Raw genomic sequence first — 23,899 nt, forward strand, 5'->3', positions numbered from 1 at the left:
TTTTTTTGGTTTTTTGAGACAGGGTTTTTCTGTGTAGCCCTGGCTGTCCTGGAACTCACTTTGTAGACCAGGCTGGCCTCGAACTCAGAAATCCGCCTGTCTCTGCCTCCCGAGTGCCGGGATTAAAGGTGTGCACCACCACGCCCGGCCCAATCTTAATTCTTTAGCAAATGTATCATCACAGTATGTGAGTGTGTGTGTGTGTATGTGTGTGTGTGTGTGTGTGAGTGAGTGGTGTGTGTGTGTGTGAGTGAGAGAGTGTGTGTGTGTGTGTATGTGTGTGTGAGTGCGTGTATGCATGTCTGCATGTGAAGGGTGGTGTGTGTGCTGTGTGTGTATGGTATGTGTGAATGTGTGTGAAAGTATGTGTCAGTGTGTGAGGGGTGGTGTGTGTATGTGTGTTCATGTGTGTATGTGTGTGGGTGCGTGTGTGTATGCATGTGTGTATGTGAGAACTGGTATGTGTGAGTATGTGGTGTAGGGGTGGTGTGTGTTTGTGTGTGAGTGTGTATGCATGTGTGAGTGTGTGTATGTGTGGTGTGTGTATGAGTGTGTGTGTATGAGTGAGTGTGTGTGTGTGAGTGAGTGTGTGTATGTGTGGTGTGTGTATGAGTGTGTGTGTGTATGAGTGAGTGTGTGTGTGTGAGTGAGTGTGTGTGAGTGAGTGTGTGTGTGTGAGTGTGTGTGTGTGTGTGTGTGTACTTGTGTGAAGGTCAGAGGACAAATCTCAAGAGTCAGTTCTTTCCTCCAGGGGTTGTGGGATTAAGCTGAGATTGTCAGGCTCATCCATCAAGTGCTGTTCTCGCGGAGCCATCTCGACAGTCATCCTCATTGTAATTGTTAACATGCTTACACTAGTCTTGTATGCAGTTCATCAGTGTGCACAGTCTCCTTGGGGAACACAGGCTGCAGCACATTCAGCGCTATAGCTTCTCCTATCCTGTGTTTTGTGAATTAGCCTCTCTCTGTTTTGGTCTCTGCCTTAAAGTTGTATTTTATGGAACAATCAAGCATATATAAAAAAGAAGACAGATTGGCATTAAATTCTCATGAGTCCATCAGGAATCTTTAATGAGTCATAGTGACTAACTTTCTTTTTTGTTTTTTCTCTCTCTCTCTCTCTCTCTCTCTCTCTCTCTCTCTCTCTCTCTCTCAAATATATCACCCTCCTGAGCATGCCAAATTACTTTGAGCTGAATTAGTTTATCAACAACGCTTTTAGGTTGTAGCCCTCACAAATGAAGATGCTGTTAGAATAATCACCATGCCGCTATCATACCAAAGGCATCTGTTCTCTAATATCAATAAGGATAATTGCCTTATTGTATCATAAAACAAGTGAATAGATCAGCTTTCCTGATTGTCTTGGTGGATTTTTAATATTGCTGGTTTACTCAAAATTAGGATTCAAATAACATATGCACAATGCTTGTAGTCAAGACATTTCTTATATTTCTTTGAAGGCAAGCTTCTCCTCTTATTTCTTCCTTGTCTTTTCCTTCCCTCGTGTTTTACTTGTTGGAGATGACTCCTTCTTGTTTTGTGTTTTTGGGGACTTGCAGGAGTGGGTAGTGACTACCTGCAGGTGACACGAACTAACTAGTTCCTGGCATTCCCTTCCTGTGATTTTGTAGTAGAGCCCCGTTAAAGACTTTCCTGTGACAAATGTTCACAGACACTGTGATGACGGGTCCACACAGTCACATCTCTGTGAGTAGTTTGGAATTTTCTGCTCTGTTTGTTGAAGATGTGCTTTACAAAAGTCTGAACTGGTCCCTAATGTAGTTCATCCTCTAGGAGCCTAGGAGTCTAGAGGACATAGGAGATCTGAGCAGTAACACCCCAAAAATGTGTGTTATTATGTGTACTCCCCAGCTCCCCCTCATCCCGTGTAATCCTCAGTCAGGGAAGCTGTATCACAGATGCCTTGAGCTCACGAGGTCTCAGATGCATGTTTATGTGTGTGTGGTTGCAAATGGCAAGCGGTGTTACCATCTTATGGTCTTCCACCACCTTTGCATCCCCTCCTCCTACTCCCACAATTCCCTGTTTTCCTCCACCTTCTGGTCCCTTCTCCTCCTTCTCTCTCCTCTTCTCCCTCTCCACCTCTTTCCCCTTTCTTCTGCCCTCCCTTTCATCTTCCTCCCTCCTCCCCATGCTTCCCCCTCCTCCTCTTCATCCATGAGTTTCCAGTATGCTAGGCAGGCTCTCCACTCCGAGCTCCGCCCCCAGCTTGGAACCTGATTCTTCTACTCCTACACTGACTTGACACTGATCTGGTGAGAGGAGCACGCCTCTGCCATTCTTTCTCGTTGTTCCTCCACACCCTTCCTGTTCTATCATCCCTTCAGGTAGGAGTATAATGTTTAAACACACATGCTCCTTATGTATTATGGACCTAAATATCAGCAAATGATTTCATCTGGTACTTGATATATATATATATATATATATATATATATATATATATATATATATACACACACACACATATATCATCCTATTTCCAAACCAATAAACAGCTAGGCAGGTACTCTAGTGATCTTCAAGGGGCTGTCACGGGGTATATATGATTCTTAGCACACTAACTAAGTTAATTTTCCATATGTATACAAATGTGTGTGTATGCATGTTGTATGTGTATCTGTGCAGTGGAGCCAGGTAGAGGTGAGTGCATGTATGCATGTGTGTTTGTGTGTGCATGTGTTTGTGTGTATGTGTGCGTGTGCGTGCGTGTGTGTGTCTGTACGTGTGTAAGCCCAAAGTTGACATACCCTGTGTTCCTCAGTTGCTCTTCACTTTCTCTATTGAGGCAGAGGTCTCTGTCTCTGAATCTGGAGCTAGCCAGTTCTAGCTGCTCTAACTAACTAGATGACCCTAGGGATCCCCTATCTCTGCCTCCTGAGGGCTACTGGGATTAAAGGGGGCAACCTTATGGGCCAAGTGGGGTCTGGGGATCAAATACCAGTCTTCACAATTATGTTCTGAGTACTTTATCCACCGAGCTGTCTCCCAATACCTATGCTTAGATATCTCATGTTTGTGCAGGGTATCATGTCAGTGCATCCAACAGAGTATATGAGGTAGAAGCTCATGTTATTTTGCATGATATCGTCCTCTGGGGCAACCTAACGGTTTCTTCCTTCTTTGTCTCCCCTGTGCTTTCTTCTGCAGTCTGCTGCTTTGTTGTACACAAGCGCTGCCATGAGTTCGTCACGTTCTCCTGCCCCGGTGCGGACAAGGGCCCGGCCTCTGATGTGAGTACCTGGTGGTGGCTACCCTTGCTGCTTCACAGCCACTTTGATAGGTTTGCTTTCAGCAGGGGAGAGTGGAGAAGGGGCGTGGCTGGGCAGGGAAACAACTAGGCCCTCACTCTGTGATCATGCTTAGTGATTTTACCTTGACACCAGAGCTTGGAACTCTGAGAACAACTCACTCACACTCTTAGTGTGCCCATAAGAGGGCATCTTTTCAATACATTTTTTAGTCCTTTGCTGAGAAGTCTTAATATCAGGATCCACAGATCAGAAGAATGGGGAGGGTGTGTGATCCTGCTATTAGTCATTCTAAAGTATTTGTTGGGTAGAGTAGAATATACTGTAACCCACACAAACCCACAAAGCCTGGGGTTGTGAGGTACAGGTTAGCCTGGGCTACATGGTGGGATCCTGGTTCAAAAATAAACCAACAAAACAAACCAACCAATACCCACAGAATGACTACTGCAGGCGCTCAGGAGATGCTTGTAGGTAAAATAGATGAGTATTTTTCTTTTACTCATGATTTATTTTAGTATGGATTGAGAAATCAAATTTAGTGATGATTTCAATCTTCTGATCTGGATATAACAATTCCTATCTAAGGAAAGTTATTTAGGTTAAGTAAAGATCAGTCAATTTAAAGATGATACTAAGTCAATGAGAAGATGATTGACCTGAGGCTGGGGCAAAGGACTTGATGTAAGTTTATCTGAAGTTTGGGGTATTTGTTGGTTTTCTATACAACAGCTGTTCTCAGCCCTAACTTCCTTCCTTCCTTCTGCCGGTGGCCACCACAGACGTTAGATGGTGAAAAAGCCTGACACTTGGGTGATAGATAAGTCAAGATGTCTCGATGGAGCTCTAGGGCATCTCCTTCTCCACTTCTTGGCTCAGGATCTCTGTGTTTGATTCATTCTTAGAAAGATTTTTCTACCATGAGAACAAGAAGGTGGCGACACCTTTCCTTTCCTCTTGTATCAGCACAGCCACTCCAGTGACTATAGACCACAGTGGCCAGAAGAGTGGGCTGCGCTGTGATCATGTGCTGTGATGGTCTGAATGCTTTGTCTCTCTCCAAATTCTAATCATCCAGCATTAGAGACAAGACTTTAAGATGTGATCAGGTCAAGAATGAGAAGACTTCATGGATGGATGGCATCCACACCTTTAGGAAAAGGACCCTAGAGAGATGCCTCACATCTTCCAACATGTGAGGTACACCAAGGCCCTAGCAATGTAAGAAGTGGGTTCTCACCAGACACCGAATCTGCCAGTCCCTGGACCTTGGACTTCTTTTCTAGGCTTCTAAAACTATGAGAAATACATTTTTGTGATTTAAAAAGTCACCCGTTTGAGTTTGGTAGCCCAAACAGACTCAAATAGAAAATTTTGTGCCAAGAATGTTTCTAGATTAAGAGAAATTTAGACTCTGAAATTTTTGGAATTGAGGCAAGGGTCTCAAGGGGCTGTAAGGATTCTCAAAATTAGCATCAGTGCATGCTCTTTCCCTGATGGCCAAGAGCCTGTCACTCACTGGTGGTAATTAGAGTGGTCCATTCACAGTTACTCCTAGTGACCCATCTGCATTCGGGTTCCTCTCTCCAAGACACTGTCCTCTGATAGCATAGAAACCTTAGCTCTTCATGAGAAATTTTTCCACAGTGCAACACTGGTGGTCCTATCTTGGGCTTCCTCTGCCTCTGAGCCAGTGAGCCAAGACAGGAGTAATTGAGCATCCTGGATTAAAGAGGGGTCCTGTCTAGAGGGGAAAAGGAAAATGTGCTTGAAACACAGGGTATTTCTTAGGGCATCAACAAGACTTCTGGTGAGGGACTACAGAAAACTCTAAGTAGCCCAACTGAGATAGGATTACATGACTCAGACCCTTCAGAAATGAAGGTTTAGACCACTGTATCTGGCAAAGAAGCACCATCAGCTGAGGTACTTGATTCACAGCTGATGAATTACAAGCAGGCAGCCAGCTCTGGAAATGAAGACAGAATCACCACGTGTATCTTTTTATGAACACATTTTGTTTATCTATGAACCTCTACCTAAAAAGTATGTTTTCTTTCTCCTCACAGTCTTTTGGCATGTAAGATTAGATGCACTGACTTCATATCAGTACTTAAGCTGTTGATTTTTACATCTTATAAGAGAAGAGTAATCAGGTCTCAAGACCCTCACCTTATTCCCCAGGAAAGAGATCAGTTTGTGGTTCATTCAGATCTAATCGTAGTTAGGTGCAATTATGACTTCATTGTTATTTATTTTTAAATTAAGTGTAATTCAAAGAGGTAGATAACAAATTTAGACAGGAGGGGTTTTTGTTTTTGTTTTTTCCAAATATCAGCTTGACTGGATTAAAGGATTCCCTGAGAGCTGCTAAAACAATTTCTAGGTAGATCTTTGAGACGTTTTCCAGAAGAGTGTCGTGTTCAAGTCCTCTGTATGGGTGGGCAGCAGTTGGTCTGTTGAAGACCCAGGCAGAAGAAAAAAGCAGGCAAAAGGTTAGTTCACTCTGTGTTTGGACTAAGTTGTCTGTATTTCTTCTGCCCCTCAATGTCAATGCGCTGAGGCTTTCAGATTTGGTTCAGGATGTACACTGTGGACTCTTCTGCCTTTCTGGCCTTTGGATTTGCCTTTGATGGAAATGTGCTACTGGCCCTTTAATTCTCCAGTTTACAAATGACAGATCATGGGATTTCTCAGCTTCCGTCATCATGTGAGCTGATTCACATAACTAACCTATATATCTGAAGCTACATCTCTTCTCTGGGCTCTGTTTATCTGGAGAACTCTAATGTATGTATTTACCCCCAGAGATCAGCATTCGTATGCTTATCGCATGGTTAAAGAGTGGGGATAGATGTCCTCTTAGAGGAACCCTAGAAAAGCAGTGTTGTGCACTGGTTAAAATTTTAGACTATAAACTAAAATATAAATTCAGCCCTCTTAGATGTAAACCTGTATAGTCTTGGGATAGTTATTTTAAATCTCTTAAATTCTTCACTGAAAACAAATGGGCAAAATAGTAGCCATTACTTTACAGCATTGTTATGAGTGCCAAATGCACAAATTTCTTTGAAACCTCCTAAAACCGTGTTTGATGCAAGATTTTTATATAGATGATGGTGGTGGTGGTGGTGGTGGTGGTGGTGATTACAATGATGATGATGATGACTACGACAATGATGACTACTCTAGTGCATGTGTGTGGGCAGCAAGATCAGAGCAAGCAAGTCTAGAGAATGAACAGGCTTTCTGTTGACCATCTGGCAGATTTTCGTGCGAAGGTTTCATGGGCAGCATAAGGAGTGACCCTTCTCTGTATGAATGGAAGGACACAGACATTTCTTGCTATAAGCATGGGGAGAGCAGAAAGTGCTCCCCACAGTCTCCATGCATAGGATTTGGCAGCCTGACTGCAGAGACGCTCTGGGTGCTATTCCAAGAAGGTCTGTTGGCAGCAAGAGTGATGAATTGGTCCAGACTCCTGAACTGGCTTGACTCGGTTCATTGACCTTTTTTCTGCCTGTGGTTGGAGTCATGATTAAAGACCTGGGCACACCTGCTTGTCCACCTGGACAGGCTGTCTTTGGCTGCTTCTGGTGCTCAGGCAGGTCTAGAGGGGTGCCCTCCCCTCCTCTTTGACCTTGAAATACCAAGTATGCAGCAAGCCTAAGAAGCAGAAATCACATGGTTTTGGCCAGCGAAAAGAGCGCACAAGGCTCTGCCCTCTGTTTTCTGCTATTCCAAGCGCCACCTGAGAGGGGATATATTCTTGGTTATTATAGGTTTATACTTATGTGACTTTCTCTACAGATGCATTCAGACTGTGATTTACCAAGGGAACTTTATGAGCCAACCACTGTCCCAGTGAACTTAGCTCCTAGGTCCATTCAGTAGCAATGAGACGAGACAATGTATACAGCACTTACCTTGGGCTCCATGCGGCACAAAACATGGCAGAGTTCATGACTGATGTCTCTGCTCTTCCATAGGCCTCTTTTGCCTTCTTCTCCTAATATTGCAGATTTTTAAAATTATTTTTTATTTTAAATTTTTATACAATATACTTTGATCATACTCTTTTTTTCCTCCTGAATTCTTCCCAGATCCTACCCACCCAACTTCATGTTCTTCCCCTCCTCTCTCTTAAGCAGAAAAAACAAAGCAAAACAAAATGAAAACCAAAACTAATAAGCAAACTAAAAACAACAACAAACCAGTAAGGCAAAACAATAATAACAAAAACCACAAACAAACAAACAAAAACAATACCAGAACAAAACTCTGTCTCCTTCTCATTCATCAGGAAAACTATTCTTCTTGGGGGCGGGGCCTTTGGACCCTTAAGAGTCATTTCTTTAGAGCTGCATAGTTTTCCTCAGGGACAGTGTTAGGTTACAAAGCACCAAGACTGAGGACCATGCTCACGGTCTCCAAGATCTCGGGATAAGGAAGGAAATATCGTTGATGGACGGAACTAGGGTGAGTCAAGTGAGCTCTTTGTCCTGGGCTCCTTCTCTGTGCTTGCCGCTGTCTGATGGATTGGCTGGTGGCTAGATGCTTGAGGATGAGCCTGGAAGTGGGCAGGTTGCTGGTCCAGGTGTCTTGGTTCTCCAGCCTTCATTCTCTGGCTAGTTTTGGGTTGTTCCTATGGTCATTTCAGGGTTCCACAAAGTATTTAAAATCTGTTTATTATGTTTGCTAATGTCCCAATAAACAGAGGTTATCTCATGCTCAACTCCAGTCAGCCTTGACTGTGTCATTAATCTGCTGAGCATCCTCCATACTTAGGGAACCATTGTAGACTAGATCTCTGGAGACCATTGCACTGGGCTTTTGTTTTTAGAAGATCTGCAGGTCTTGTTGGTATTCCTAAAGGCTTAGATAATCTCATTAAAAGAATGTACCCCACTCATTCCATACCCCAGATCCCCAGCGGATTTAGCCCTTGCTAACTACAAATGCGTACTGTGGCAGTCCATTGAGCCTTCTTGTGGTAACTAAGAGTGTATACTCGGAAGGCAGATATATCTGAATTTGGGGCCCAACTCCACCCAGATTCTCATTAGAATTTAGGCATGCCATTTCACTTTCCTGTTTCTAAGTTTCTATATACAAAATGGGATATTAGTACCAACCGTGTGGGCTTATAAGGATACTTTTTATAATGTATTGAAAAATGGAAAAGGGCTGACAAAGACAAATGGGTTAGCCGCAGAAACATTCACAAAGCTCTTGTTTGAAAGTGCTTCACACGGTGCCTGGCGAGAGCCTTTCATACAGTAGCTGAGGGTCTATCTCCCTCCCTACTCTGAGTATACTGGGAATCCTCTACATTCCCTGGTCCAGAGCAAACCAGCAAAATATAACTACGTTTCCATTTCCATCTTCATTGTTTTATATCAAGGTCTGTAATGCAATGCTGTGAACTCAGACTTTGCAGCCAAGAAGCTCTGGTGTCAGATTCCGAATCTGCCACTTATTGCTCCTGTGACCTTGTGACAAGAATTCAATTTCTATAACCTTTAGCTCATATTTTTCAAATAGGGAGGACAGTATCTAAATCCTAGGGGGTAGGTGTCATGAGTATTTGCTGAGAAAATTGCTTGGACCACACCTAAGATAGTGTCTGGCCCAAAGCAATGCTCAATAAGTGGTTTTAAAATTATTATTAATATCTAGAGGTGTCTCTACGGCTCAGGAATGAAGACAGGCCACCCTCTGACCTGCCGAAGAATAATGGCTAATAAAAATAGCACTAAGTATTGAACAGGGGCCCTGGGCCAGGCAGTTCAGAAGTGGAAAAGCACTCCCTAGGTGGTTCGTCAATATTTTATGGTCTTAGAAGTAGTTTGTGATTTGCAAATGATGAAACCTAACCCTTTTGCCCTAAGGATGACAATTCTAGGAATTCTTGCTGAGGGGTTATTTGAGGATAGGTGCATCTATTTAGCTAGAATGACATTCATCACATTAGTATTTATAGCGACTGAAATTTGGAAATGACTCAAGTAACTACTGATGAATGCTTATGTAAGAGAAAGCCATCGCATCCCCATAACGGAATCCTGGCCAGCAACCATGGATCAGTGTCTGGGGCGACAGAGCAGGTGCAGAGCTTGGCTGAGCCAGTTCTTATGCAGGTACTCATGCCTTTCAGAATGAATCAAAATTCATGCCCGAAGTCTGCACATTGTTATATGTAAATTATACTTTAATAAAAGCCATGCTGATTAAATGTTGGTGTAGGAACAGTGTCATTATTTATCTCTTTTAAAAAGCAGATAGTTAACTTTAGAAGTGTGTGAGGCATCAAAATCACAAAAGTATTGTCTTTTTATAGTGTTTAAAATACCATTTGCAGTATTTTTGACATGTACTTTTTGTTATTAGACATATATTTAATGAATAATAAGCAGTATTCTATACACACCAAAACCGGAGGCTACATTTTGGTGGCAACTGTTAACTCTGTTCTCTGAGTTGGGCATAGTGGCACATGCCCATGATTTCATCACTTAAGCTGAGGCAGGAGGATGGCAAGTTCAAGGGCAACATGGACTCTATGGTGGAGACCCCATCCCAGAACATATCTGCCTACTTCCTTATGCTAGTATTTGCACAGATATTTGAAGATGCTCTGAGGCTTGTCCCTCCAGTATTCACGGGTAGTGGTGGTACTCCAGCTCTAGCATAGAGTCAGGCACCCACTCCAATCCAGTCAAGACTGAGCCCTGGTGGGAGCTCAGGTCCAGCAGAGGTACTGTAAAGAGGCTCCTGAGATGCTGTCATCTGGGTGCCTGCTTAGTCCTCACAGATGGGAGTCTTCTAGTGTTCCTGATAATATTCTAATCATCCGTGTGTCGTAACCTCCATTCGCCGGTGGCCCTAGAGAGGACAAGGAAGTCTTGACTTTGCTAGGCTTGGTCCATTATAGTGGGAGTGTCAGTAAAGGGAAAGGCTTGCCTCGTCCCATGTGATAATGTCTAGTTTGCTCAGCTCAAGAAAGCAACCTAACAGCTGCTGTCCTCTGAAAGCCTGCATTGCTCTGCTTTACGTAACACCAAATGGGGGCACCTGCAGCTCATTACCAGTATGGAAGCAACAGCTAGGGCTGAGATGTCCCCTCCTTGCATCATCATCTCCTGGACCAGAACAGCCATGTGACTTTTAAATAGGGATCATACAGATTAAACAGTGCACTGTCTTTCCCCCTTCTCTCCCCCCTCTCTCATTTATCTATTGTTTATTGACATCAGAGAGTACACCATCTTGCTCAAATCACATCCAGTTTATATAATACCGCGGTGTATGGCGTCTCTATTCACACCCAAAATACTCAGTAGCCAAGTTGTGTGGCAGTCGGTAGACTGTCAAAGGTGCCTTAGAGGGGTGGTGGAGGAGGTGTCTGGAGGGTTATCCTGTCTAGGTCAGATATCCAAAAGGCTGCCACATAGGCATGCCTTTTAGTCATTCTCAAGAGCAGAAATTAAATCCGAGGACCGGCTGTCTAGAATAAAAAGGAACTGCAAATCAGCAAACTGGTTTCTGTATGATTTTCAACCCTCCTTCCAGTGAGATGGCTGACTACCGGGCATGCTCTACAGGCATGCTACACATTTCTACCAGTGGGTCCCTTGGAAGTCCCACTCTGAGAACAGAACCAATAGAGGGAATCTGAGGCTAGTCACCCTTCTTCCAGGAAAGAACCAATTAATTGGCCTGCAGCTTAATCTGTTATCTAGCCACTGTCCTGTAGTTTTCTGTCAATTGTAAGAAAGTTAGAGACATGGTGGAGAGAACTCACAGTTTGACCAAATTCTAAACAAACCCATTTTCCTGTGTAGATTTCTGTTTTCTAATTTCTTTTGGAATCCAGGAAAGCTGAGGTAGTGGGCTGTGGCTCTAACCTTAGTCTCTGGTTCTATCATTAGTTGGTGATGTTGAGTCACATCCAGTCAAAACCGCCTTTAGTTATCTGGAATGAGAAGAGTTCATTGGCTAGGATCTAGAGCACTTCTGAGTGCTGAAAGAAAACTTGAGCAGCCAAGTCAGCTTCATTTGAATCTAACTCTTGTGTCATTTTGGCCCTAAAATTCAAAATGGCCCCAGGGAGTGAGACTGTTTAGTCAAGCTGATGTTCCCTAACCAGTCAGGGCTCGGCTTTTAAGGAACTCCCTCGAAGATGAGGGAGGACATTTTTCAAAGAGAACTGAGGTCTTGTTATAGAAAACAAACAAACAAAAAAACAGAGCAAGATGTCGAACAGAAGAAAATACCGTGTTCCCACCAGAGTTTCTGAATACTGGACTGAAGAGGTGGCTCAGTGCTTCAGAGTGCCCGCTGCTCTAGCAGAGGACCCAAGTTCAGTTCCCAGCACCCACATCAGGCAGCCTGTGACCACTTATAACTCCAGCTCCAGGGCATCTGAAGCCCTCTTCCAGCTTTTTTCTCTGGGTTTGTGTGCTCAAAAACAAACAAACACACACACACACACACACACACACATACACACACCTTTAAAAAGAAATTTTCTAAGTGCTACTTTAAAAAGCATTATGTCCAGTGCCCAGGATTATCTGGGTAGTCTATCAAAAGCCTGAGAATCTGTGATTGAAAATATTCTCAAGGAATTCTGGCTGGTTTGTAGTGATTTGTACAGTGGTTCTGAGGCCAGAGTGGTTGGGTTTGACTTCCAGGCTTGTCTCAAACACCAGTTAGATTTATAACCTTTCACCTCTATTTCCTTTTCTGGAAAAGGAAGAAAAGAGCTCTGGCCTCATAGCATGCGGTTGGGGAGTAACTGAGAATAAGGAGAGAGAGAGAGAGAGAGAGAGAGAGAGAGAGAGAGAGAGAGAGAGAGAGAGAGAGAGAGAGAGAGAGAGAGAGAGAGAGAGAGATTCTCCCCCTCCCTGTGTGTTGTATAGACTATGTAAGATCCTCACCAATGCGCCTTTGAAGTCTTAGGTGGTGAGCGTGCAGCCTTCTCTTGGGCATGACACACATCTCTTCTGCTTCCCACAAAAGAGAAACCCAGAGTCCTCTCCCACGGTGTGCCTGGGAGCAGAAGCTAACAAAATGAGGGTATTGGGATGAATGCAGTCTCTTTTGACTGTCAAGTGAATTCCACACTAGTCTGCTCTTTGGGCTGTGGGCTGGCCACAGCCTCTGTGGTGCAGAACCAGCTCACCAAGGTCAGAGCGAACTCCTGCTAAACAGCTATCTATCCGTCACTGCCACAAGGCAGAGCTTCATGCTGTGGAGGCAGGGGCAGATCCATAGTGCTAGAAGGGCAAAGATAAGAAGCAGCTGGTTTTGTTACTCATAGAGTAAGTCCTAGCTTATGAATACATGATTTCGGCTTCTCCTGCTCAGGGTGGGCATGAGCAGAACATACCTCATAGCCAAGTGAAGGTGACTTCCAGAAGCCTCTTGCCTCTGAGCCTGACATTCCAGAGGAGAGAGGGAGTACTTAGGCAGGTGACCCTGGAGAGAGCACGGGGTTCTGGAGATCTTTCAGTCTTTGACCTTCTGTGTTGTCTATTCTACTATTTAACAAATTAAGGCCGGGAGATGACTCGGTGTGTAAGTGTCTGAGTCTGGATCACCAGCACCTGTGTGAAAAGCAGGGCGTGTCTGTGCACACCCAGTAACCCCAGCCCTGTTGAGAGGCGCAGACAGGAAGATCACTGGGACTTGATAGTCAGCCAGAGTAGCAGAGAAAAAAATATCAAGTGCCAGGTTGAGTGAGAGATGGTATCTTATAAGCATAAGGGGAGAGAGAAAAAGAAGGGCATCTGATCTCTTTCTCTGGCCTTCACTCACAGGCAAGGGCACAGGCACTCACGAGACACACACACACACACACACACACACACACACACACACACACACACAGTCCAAGAGCCACAGTTCATTGATATAATTTGAAGCACATTACACACAGTAACTCTCCCCTTTACTTCATACATTAGAAAACAGGTCCCCATTACTGTCATGGACATGATGCTCAGGAAGAAATGGAGGTACTCAGGCCTCCCCAAGGCTTTATTCAGTGACACCCATGACAGTGAGCAAGCCCGCATGCCAGCCTAGATCATCTGGCCCTCTGTCTTCTTACCCAGCATCCTAAACTGCCTGGTTCCCTAGACAGACCCCAGCATCCTAAACTGCCTGGTTCCCTAGACAGACCCCAGCACCCTAAACTGCCTGGTTCCCTAGACAGACCCCAGCATCCTAAACTGCCTGGTTCCCTAGACAGACCCCAGCATCCTAAACTGCCTGGTTCCCTGGACAGACCTGGCTCAAGCAGCAGCCCTTAACTTCAAGAAGCGTCCTTTCAGGTGTACTGCCAAAGCTCAGTGACCCAAGTCAGGTGGTGACAGCTCTCTTGGCATCTCTCACTACTAGGCCAACAAGATCCCTTCTCCTGAGAATTTAGAATTTGGACTCCAAGCTGTTGGCTTTGGGCCAGGCCCATCACACATTTCTGAAAACTATTTATTGTATGTGAGGCTAGTTGAATTCCCATCGAGAACTTTCCTTTGTAATCACGAGCCTCTTATGCTGCTTCTGGTCCCTATACCTCCATCCCCATCCATCACGTTAACCACCACCCAGGCAACCAGCAGTTTGCCTGTTTTCCCTTCAGGCAGCTATTTTATTTTGCAAAGATCGTTTCATAGATTGAGCCTCTCTTACCAAGGCTGAAGCATACAAGATATTACTATTGACTGTAGTACCCTGTTGTGAGACAGGCCTCTAGAGCTTATTCAGTGGGCTTGACTGCCACTTTATGCCTATTGATTAGTAGCTACTTATTTCTCTTTCAGCCTCTAGCAACCAGTCTTATACTTTTTGATCCCATGCATTTGACTCTTGCGGATACTCCATACAAATGGGATCATACAGTACTGGTCCTTCAGGGCTTAGCATATTGCACTTAGCACCATGTCTTCAAGATTTATCCACGTTACTCCATATTGCAGAATTTCCTCTTTGATGGTTGGGAAGTATATTATTGTACGGATGTACCACGCTTTGTTTAGCCTTTTCCTTACCAGTAGACTCTGATGTTTCTGCATCCTGACTATTGTGGCTAATGTTGCAGTGCACGTGGAAGGGATGACCTCTGCAAGATCTTCATTTCAGTTCTTTTAACTTTTGTTGTTGTTGTTGTTGTTTTGTTTTGTTTTTTTGAGACAGGGTTTCTCTGTGTAGCCTTGGCTCTCCTGGAACTCACTCTGTAGACCAGGCTGGCCTCGAACTCAGAAATCCACCTACCTCTGCCTCCCAAGTGCTGGGATTAAAGGTGTGCGCCACCACTGCCCGGCTCTTTTAATTTTTTAATTGGAGTTATTTATTTTATTTTATGTGTGGGTGTTTTGCCTGCATATATAAATGTGTACTATGTCTGTAGTTGGTGCCCTCAGAGGCCAGAAGAAGGCATCAGATTCCCTGGAGGCGGAGTTACAGGTGGTTGTAAACTACCAGGTGCTGGGAATCAAGCCCAGTTCCTCTGTGAGAGCAGCTAGTGCTCTAACCACTTCACCATCACCCCGACTTCTTCATTTCAGTTCCTTTTGTATAAAACTCCAGAGCAAGATTCCTGGGTCATATTGCTGCACCCTCTTGTCTGTGTACATGCGTGCACATGCACATTACATGTGGAAAACAGAGGACACCCTCAGGTCTCATTCCTCTTCAAGCATGATGTGCCATGCTTCCTTGGGACCAGGTCTCTCACTGCCCTCAGACTCACTGATTGGTCAAGGCTGGCTGGCCAGCAAGTCGTGGCCATCCACCTTCCTGTACCTTCCAAGCGCTGGGAGTATCAGTGTGTGCCACCGTGCCTGCCTTTTTTTGTGTGCAGGTTCTGGGTGTCGCTCTTGGGCTGTTAGGCTTGCATGGTGAGCACTTCATGGGTTGAACCATCTCCCCCAAACCCCAGGTCATGCAATCTTTGTGTTTTGTGAGCTACAGGCTTGATTATACATTTCTCCAAAGAAAGCCACACAAGTGGCCAACAGGCCTGTAGAAGATGCCCAAGTACAAGCAACAGAGCTATGAAAATGTCCCAGCGAAATCCTTGAATGTGTATGATAATTCAGTTAAAAAAGTGCAAAAGGTTCAGTGTTGCTGATCATCAGAAAAATGCCAATCAAAACTATGCTATGAGGTCACTCCGTACCCATAAGGAGAAAGAAGAGAAATAGTATTTTAAAAGACCCAAATGCCTGCAAATGAGAATGTGGGGAAATTGGAGTCGCACCATTGAAGGGGGTGGAGGTATGAAATGGTGCAGCCGCTTACAAACATGTCTCCATGATTGAACTCTGCTCAATAAATCTGTATAGTAGACCTGCGGTGTGTCTGGTGTCAAAGCTTTGTGTGTGACCATGTGACTTTGTAAGGCTGTACGCTCTTAATTAGAATGTCCAACTTCAAAGCCAGCGAGGCCAGTCAGGAAAGCAAACAAACCAAGTGCACTGGTGGGAGTGTCCTCCTGGCTTACCACACCCTGCCTGGAAGCCTGGGTCATTTAGCTATGTTCTTTTTTTTTTTTTTTTTTTAAATTAGATATTTTCTTTATTTACATTTCAAATGCTATCCCGAAAGTTCCCTATACCCTCCCTGCCCCCTTCCCTCCCCCCCCCTGCCCTGCTCTCCTACCCACCCACTCCCACTTCTTGGCTCTGGTGTTCCCCTGTACTGGGGCATATAAAGTTTGCAAGACCAAGGAGCCTCTCTTCCCAATGATGGCTGACTAGGCCATCTTCTGCTACATATGCACCTAGAGACACGAGCTCAGGGGGTACTGGTTAGTTCATGTTGTTGTTCTACCTATAAGGTTGCAGACCCCTTCTGCTCCTTGGGTACTCTCTCTAGCTCCTCCATTGGGGGACCTGTGTTCCATCCAATAGATGACTGTGAGCATTCACTTCTATACTTGCCAGGCACAGTCTAGAGTTTCCAGCTTTTCCATTGGAGCCTGAAGTTTCCTACATTTGAATGGAGTGAACAGTTTGAGAATCACTGCTTTAGGCTTCTTATTTTTTCTTTTTTTTTTTCACCCTGTGTTGATGTGTTCTTTTTCTGCTCTTCAGGCAGGGTCTTTCTATGCACTGGCTTCCCCAGCACTCTGACTATTCTTATAATACACACCCTGGCTAATCTCATAATATTCAAGTACAAAATAGTCTTATATTTTCTTTCTGTTCTTTGTCTTTACTTTTATTGGCTTTATCACTTTTATATTTTCTCTATCAATTTAAGCAGTAAGCATAAATTAATACCATATCCAAAATTTAACACTTCTGTAAGTATTTAGAATATACTTTCTTGTAGACTGTGCCACTGACACACATGATTTGGCCTTTTTTTTCCTGACAGGGTATATTAGACACAAAGATCATTTCATTTTTCAATATATCTGGAACATTGATAATGGTAATTCTTGGGAATAGAGATTGGAGAAGGAGAGATGAGGGTCAGGGTAGTGTTCAAGGCTCAGAATCCTTTAGTAGTTTTACTTAAGACATCCATGATTTGATATGAGAACTACAATCAAGGGAGAAAGGTATGGATAGGAAAACTGTATGGAGTAAAGGAGTCTTAGACAATGTCAGGAATGACTTGCTGGCTTGTAAGATTGCCTAAGAAGTCTGGATTCTTTGTTTTGTTTTTGGAGTTCAGGTGTTATGTAGCCCAGGGTGCCCTTGAGCTACCTGTTTAGCTGAGGATGACCTTGAACTTTGGATCCTCAAGCTTCCACTTCCCGAGAGCTGGGGGTAAGCTGTCCCCACCACACTCAGTTTAAACAGCAGTGTGGGCTGGACCCAAGCCTTCACACCTGCCAGGCCAGCACTCTGCCAACTGAGCTACATGCCTAGACTCACTGCGCTGTGTTCTTGAAACAGTTCTGAGCTGGAGTCCTCCATGGATTCCAGTTCACAGCTTCTGCATGTGCAGGTGAGGACAGCCAGTGGAGGGTACCTCGGGGAAAGGAGAGGAAATGCAAATTTAGTTAAGCTAAATTAGGCCATTTGGGGGTGAAGGAGAGAGGTCTGCCTTCCCATGCTGTTGTTCGCTGATGCTGGTACACAGCAAGGTGACTCCTGCTGTAGGGCCCTGCTACTGAGAGCATCCTCCATGTGTCCGGTGGGATCTTCCCGAGCATCCCTGGACACTTGTTTCTTCTGCAGGCTCTGGAGGAGGAGGGGTGTGCTCATCCCTCTGGATTGGTGCTTACCTTTGTCAGGACGGCATGGGAACTTAATAGAACTCACCTTCCCCTCCTGCATTCAATTAACTGCCTACTTTCCTAATCAGACCTTTTTATGCGCAATTTTAAAATTTGTTCGTATCTGTCTATCTACCATCATCTATCTATTGATCTGTCGTCTATCTGGTTTGTAGCAGTGCTGGAAATTGAATCCAGAGTTTCAAACATGCTAGGCAATCCTTCTGCTCCTGAGCTCCACCTCCATCTTCATCCTAATTGTGTGTGCGATCTATGCATGTCTATGCAGGTGCACACTCCCGTGCATGCACGTGGGGGCTCGATGAGGCTGTTAGGAGCCCTTCTCTACCACCCTCTGTCTTATTTCTCTGCCACAGGATCTCTCGTGGAACCTGGAGCTAGGCTGCCAGTAATTCTCTTATCCCATTTGCTGTAATTGGGGTTGGGGGGACCTTGTAGGTGGTCATAATTGGGGGAGATCCTGAAGGTAGTCATAATTGGGGGGCCTACAGGGGTTACAGCAGGCAAGGAAGGGGACCTTGAAGAGGTGAGAATGACAACTCAGCATAGATGGACTTCATCAACCTGGACCAAACCTTCAGGGGTCTGATGCCAGGCCCTTTATCCCCAACAAATTTAAACAGTATAATATGGAAAAACGTTTCTTAGTGTAATACAATCCCCAGTGCACAAGGAAGTGTTATTACAATGAAACTCAACTCGGAGTACATGTCATTTCTTCTAAGATGGGTTTCTAGAGATAGGCAACCTGTCTGTACTAACTTACAGGCCCAAGGAAGGGTCTGGTGCATTCTCCATCTCGCAGATGTCATAGAGCTATTAGCCACCTCAGGTCCTTGTTGTGGGAGCTTGGGGAACCCATGGCATACAGATAATGTAAGGGTCATTTAATCTGTTAGATACCTCCAGTCCTGGCTGTGGGTGCTTGGGGGAACCCCTAGCTGTACAGGTAATGTAAATATCATTCATATTACTAGCTACTTCCTGTGCTGGTTGTGGAAGCTTGCTAGGGCCTAGCCTAACATATAAGACAGATGAGCAGGCTATTAATCACCTCCAGTTCACAGCTTTCCCATTAGAGAGACAATCCTGTGTACTTAACATTCCTGGTTTCGCTGGAGATCTGTGGGCTCAAGGACCTTGATGCTGTGCTCCCAACACATAATGTTGGTGTTACAGGTGCTTGTGGGGACCACATCCAGTTTCTTTTCCCCTTTTATATGTGTGTGGGATGTGGGTGGTGTATGTGTCTGTGTATAGTGTCTGTGTGCGGTGTGTGTGTGGTATGTGTGTGTTTATAATATGTGGTATGTTTGTGGTATACATGTGTGGTATGTGTATGTATGAATGTGTGGCATCACGTGTAGAGGCCTGAGGTTAGCATTAGGAGTCTTCCTCAGTTCTCCCCTCTGTATCTATTGAGGCAGGTTATTCACCCACAGGCCAGCCGATTGCTCCTAGAAGTCCATCTCCTTTTCCAGCGGCGGGGAGGACAGGCCACCTGCCACAGTCACCTTGAGTTCTCATGCAGTCCAGGGATCTGAATTCAGGCCCTCATGCTCACACAGCAAGCACTCTTACTAACCGAGCTGTGTCTCTTGACCCTACTCTAATTCTTTTCTTTTAATTTGGGGTATGGAGAGGAGAGCCAGGCCCAGCTTCCCTTCTCTCAACCCCAGACTCATCATTTCTACATATCAAAAGCAACAAACAAAACAAAAAAAACAAAAAACAACCCCCCCCAAAACAAAACCCCAAACAGAAAATACCCACAAAACCCAAAACCAACCCAACCCAACAACAACAGCCACAACAACCAAACCTTCAAGAGCTTCTGGCGTTTGTCTGGCACTTTTCCCCAACTCCTGGTTGGAAGTAGATTTTCTCCTATCTTTAAAGCAAAACTTCTGGTACCATCAGTGGCATTGTGGGGACGAGGGTTGAAGGAAGTGCACAGGCTCAGAGCTGTGGTTCTGCACGGAGCAGAAGGGCATGCAGTCCAGAATACACGTCCTGGGGTCAGATCTTGCCTATGCACTTTTCTCCTGTATGTTAGGGATGCTGTCAGTCCACGGATCCCTTGAAGCTGCTGAGTTAGAACAGTGGGCAAGGAGCTCCTTGGGCAAGCTGTTCCTGCAATTGTGAGAGCCATTACCTTCCAACCTCTGTTGGACTCTGAGGTTCTCTGCAGAACAGCTCAGGTCTGTGGTTTGATCTTTTCCCCACCTGGACAGGGATGGCGTGTGGCAGCTCCAGCAGGTGAGTAGAGCCACGCCCCCTAGTGGCCTCTGAGGGATGAAGGCTTTCAAAAGGATGTCAGCACTTCAGTGCAGTATGTGCAAAGCCAGTGCTCCTCACTTGGGGCTCTTGTCTACGTGGACCTGCTGGCTTGGGATCCTGGTTGCTAGGAGTCAGGATTGTGAGGATAGGAGCCAGCAGGCTCTTGGGACCCAGGCATGCCAGGGATGGATGATGCTGTACTGGCATATTTGCCTTATCAGCATCCTTGGCAGTGCCAGAGATTCCTCCATAATTCACAAACTCTCCATATCTTGTCCTCTCAAAGATGGAGACCTTTCTGCTCTCCTAACACAGACCTGGGTGTGTCTAGTGCTCCTGTGTCAGAGGTGCCTCCTGCAAGCCAGCCACCTCCCAGTATACCCAGAAATAATACTCCAGCTTCTTTGCAAATGGAGTCACCTCATGTCTTGCACCTATCTGAGTGGCCCCCACTATGTTGGGGGCTCAAGTCACATTCCTCATCCAGGATATGGCTTCTGGGGAAAGCTGGGTCAGGAGCAGAGGGGATGGGCATACATGTTTGGTGGCAATGGGAGATTATAAAGTGAGATTGTCGTCTGCCTCAGTGTGACTGCTTCCAGAGACCATTGCATGCTTTGTGTAGTGACCACACAGAGAGACCTCCCTGGGAGGTGGCAGGCACTCTGGAACACCCTTGACCTTAGGTCTGAAGTACGTACATGAGAAAACCCAGCATCCTCTTTCTTGTCTTCTTAGGGGAAACTGAGACTGGACCTTGAAAGTGACTTGTTCAAGATCACAAGTGTCTTCTTGCCTTAAGCGAACCTGGTTAGATGTATGCTCCATATTGGTTATGACATTGGGCATGATAAAATTGTGATTTCACGAGCCTTCATGGAACTAGAAAGCAAGAGCATTTGTTTATCACACGCAACAAACACACAGTATTCACTGTGTGCCAGGCACTGTGCTGTGCTCTGTTGACTCAGAGAGTTCTCAGAACCCCATGGTAGGTCTGCACTGTTATTATCATCACTTGAATTTTTTTGGCGGGGGTGGGGGGAAGGAGGTACAGCCCACTAGCCTGAACTTGCTATGTAATGTAGGCTGGCCCGAAAGGCATGATCTTCCTGCCTTAGCCTCCGGAGCACTAGAACCATAAGAATGCATAACTAACTTTATTATTTCAACTTTCAAGACTAGGAAATGGGAGCACAGACAAGTTAGGGAACCTGCAGCAGATCACGCAGCTGTTAGGTCATGGAGTCAGGAGTATATCTCAATCTCCTGGGCATGCTACTGAGCTATGGTGCCTTTCTACACGGTGGCCCATTGCTACATAGAGCCAAGCCCAATGCTAGATGGGAAGTCACTGGGCTAGTTTCAGGTGCTAACTTGATAGAAAGGAGGTGACAGCTCGTCCTTCATAATTCAGAAGCACTATTGGAGCTGGACTGCCAGGGATGCGCCTTAGAGGCGGGGCTGAATCCAGTTGGTTAGGTAATGATGTAAGAATAAAAGACGAAGAATGTGGACCAGAAGGAGAGATACTGGGGAGGACTTTGTAAATGTGACAGTGGGATAGTTCCCCGAAAGAGAAAGGGAAATGTATGCCTTATTACACATGGGCACCTATGAATACACACATACACACACCACACATACAAATACACATGCATATCACATACATATATATACATGCACATACGTACACCACACACATACATAGCATGAACAGATAGAAATACTTACACATACAAACATATATACACACCTAAACACAGATACATGCTCCTCCCCACAGCTTCTGCACACTGAATAAAGTTCATCAGCAGGATATAAAAGGCAAATGAAGAACTGGGAAAATGCTATATCGTGAATGAATAGTTAATATCCTTAATTAATACACGGGAAAACACATTACAAGTAATTAGCAAGTAATGAACTTGAATTTAAAAATGGGCAAATGGAAGCTGGGGATATAGTTCAGTGGAGAAAGTGCTTGCGTAGCACATGGAAGGCTCTGGAGTCCGTCTCTGTACCCCAAAATGGGAAGGGGTGAAGAAGAGTAAAAGCAAATTAACAGTAGCAGTGTATGCTAATTAAATACATATTTCCTCCAGTTACTCTTAGGCAGTTCCCTGCAAAGCCCCTCGTTTACCTAGGAATTATTATTTTGTAAACCATTTCCAGGTGAGAAAGTGACAACCTAAAAGGGTTAAATAATTTTCCCAGGGTCACAGAGCGAACTGCCAGCGGAGCGGCAGGAGTGACGTTCAAAAGTGGCTATCCGCTGGGTGTGGTGGCACACGCCTTTAATCCCAGCACTCAGGAGGCAGAGGCAGGCGGATTTCTGAGTTCGAGGCCAGCTTGGTCTACAAAGTGAGTTCCAGGACAGTCAGGGCTATACAGAGAAACCCTGTCTCAAAAAAACCAAAAAAAAGTGGCTATCCATTAGCCCCCCCGACACTCACTGATTTTGACCATGTGTCATCTGGAAGGAAGTCATCTGTAGAGTTCTACCAGGTTTACACAGTAGTTCATCCTTGAAACTGAACAATGAATCACCAGGTAAAAGGCAGGTATTAGAAGCCATTTAAGCAAAGCACCAATCACCACGCCTACAGTCTTTTATACACACTTTCAGTTGTATTCATCCTCTCTGCAAGAACAAACAGCGCCCCCTCTCCCCCTTGGTGTGTGGGTGGAACTACAGCTTCTGACTTTGTATATATCAGCTGTACAGCAATCTCAGTCCACCCTAGTCTCTATATGGCTTCCAGTCTCTTTTGTCTTCTGGGAACTAATAGCCTTTTGTTTGAAGTCGGAGGCATGGAGGTGTTGCTGTATTTCAGAGTGAAGTACTCAGATGGGCCTCGGAATATGCTAGTTTATTTAAAAACTGTAGAAAGGTGATATTGAGAAATCCACTTCATTCTTTTCTGCCTCAGGAGTAAATACTTTTATTAGATTTTCTTGTGTGTGTGGTTCTGGAGTTTTACATTGGTATGAATAATTAGGAATGGCACTCTTCTTTCTTCTTCTGTATCTCTGAGGCAGAGCCAGGTTCTTATGTCCAGTCTGCCCTCATAGTCCCTATATAACCCAATGTACAGGTTGCTTATATGTCAGTTTGACACAAGCTAGGATCATTCTGGAAGAAGACACTTCAACTGAGAAAATGTCCCTATTAGATTTGTCTGTTGGAGAATCTGTGGAGCATTTTCTTGATTCCTGATTGATGTGGGAAGGCCCCTCCTGCTGTGGGCGGGGCCAACCTGGGTCTGTAAATCAGCAGGCTGAGCAACCAGTAGAGAGCAAGCCAGTAAGCAGCACTCTTCCATGGCTCTGTTTCTTGTCTCTGGATTCCTGCCTTGAGTTCCTGCCCTGATTTCCCACAGTGGGGGAATGTAAGCTATAAGCTCAATAAACCCTCTCCTGCCCAAGTTGCTTTGGGTCAGGTTTTTATTACAGCAGAGGAAGACAAACTAAAACACTCATTTTGACCTCAAACTTTTGATGCTCCTATTTCAGCCCCACAAGTGCTGGGATTACAAGTGTGCATGCCCAGCTAAGAATATATTTTCTTACCTGTCTCATATGCTTACAAAGAAAAGTGTGTACTTATTCTTCAGCATCTTAGGCGGTTTTGTTTTCTTCAGCTTTTCAGATTCTTTGCCGGGAGTGTAGCTTCCTATAGCATGTGCTAGGTCCTGGGATTCTCTCTCATGTACCAATATTACATAGCAGGAGTTTCTTCGATTCACATATTACAGAATATATATGTGTACCCCACACTCATGACACCTCATATGCACAATTCAGGTCTCAGCTGAAATGCCTTTGATCATTTAATGTCAGAAACTGCCTTACAATTATGGAGAAACACTCTTGCAGGTTTTCCATGCCGGTGCAGTCCCTACCGACAACTAACATCACTGGTGCTGCACTCGCTAGGATTCATTTAGGCAGCGCCCTCCAGTACTGATTGGCTTTAAAAAAAAAAAACCCTGTACTGGCTAGTTTTGTGTCAACTTGACACAGCTGGAGTTATCACAGAGAAAGGAGCTTTAGTTGGGGAAATGCCCCCATGAGATCCAGC

At 44.9% G+C, this 23,899-nt stretch overlaps 1 protein-coding gene across 2 annotated transcripts in view; it reads left to right on the forward strand.

Moving 5' to 3' along the window:
• Prkcb (protein kinase C beta) overlaps positions 1-23,899 on the forward strand; it is a 339,591-nt gene that overhangs the window by 137,214 nt on the left and 178,478 nt on the right. For both annotated transcript variants that reach the window (XM_021195974.2, XM_021195965.2), the window contains exon 3: positions 3,175-3,257. In XM_021195974.2, coding sequence (XP_021051633.1) covers positions 3,175-3,257 — 83 coding nt within the window. The remainder of the gene's footprint in view (positions 1-3,174; positions 3,258-23,899) is intronic.

Source organism: Mus pahari, chromosome 1, assembly GCF_900095145.1.
Source record: "Mus pahari chromosome 1, PAHARI_EIJ_v1.1, whole genome shotgun sequence".
NCBI lineage: Eukaryota > Metazoa > Chordata > Mammalia > Rodentia > Muridae > Mus > Mus pahari.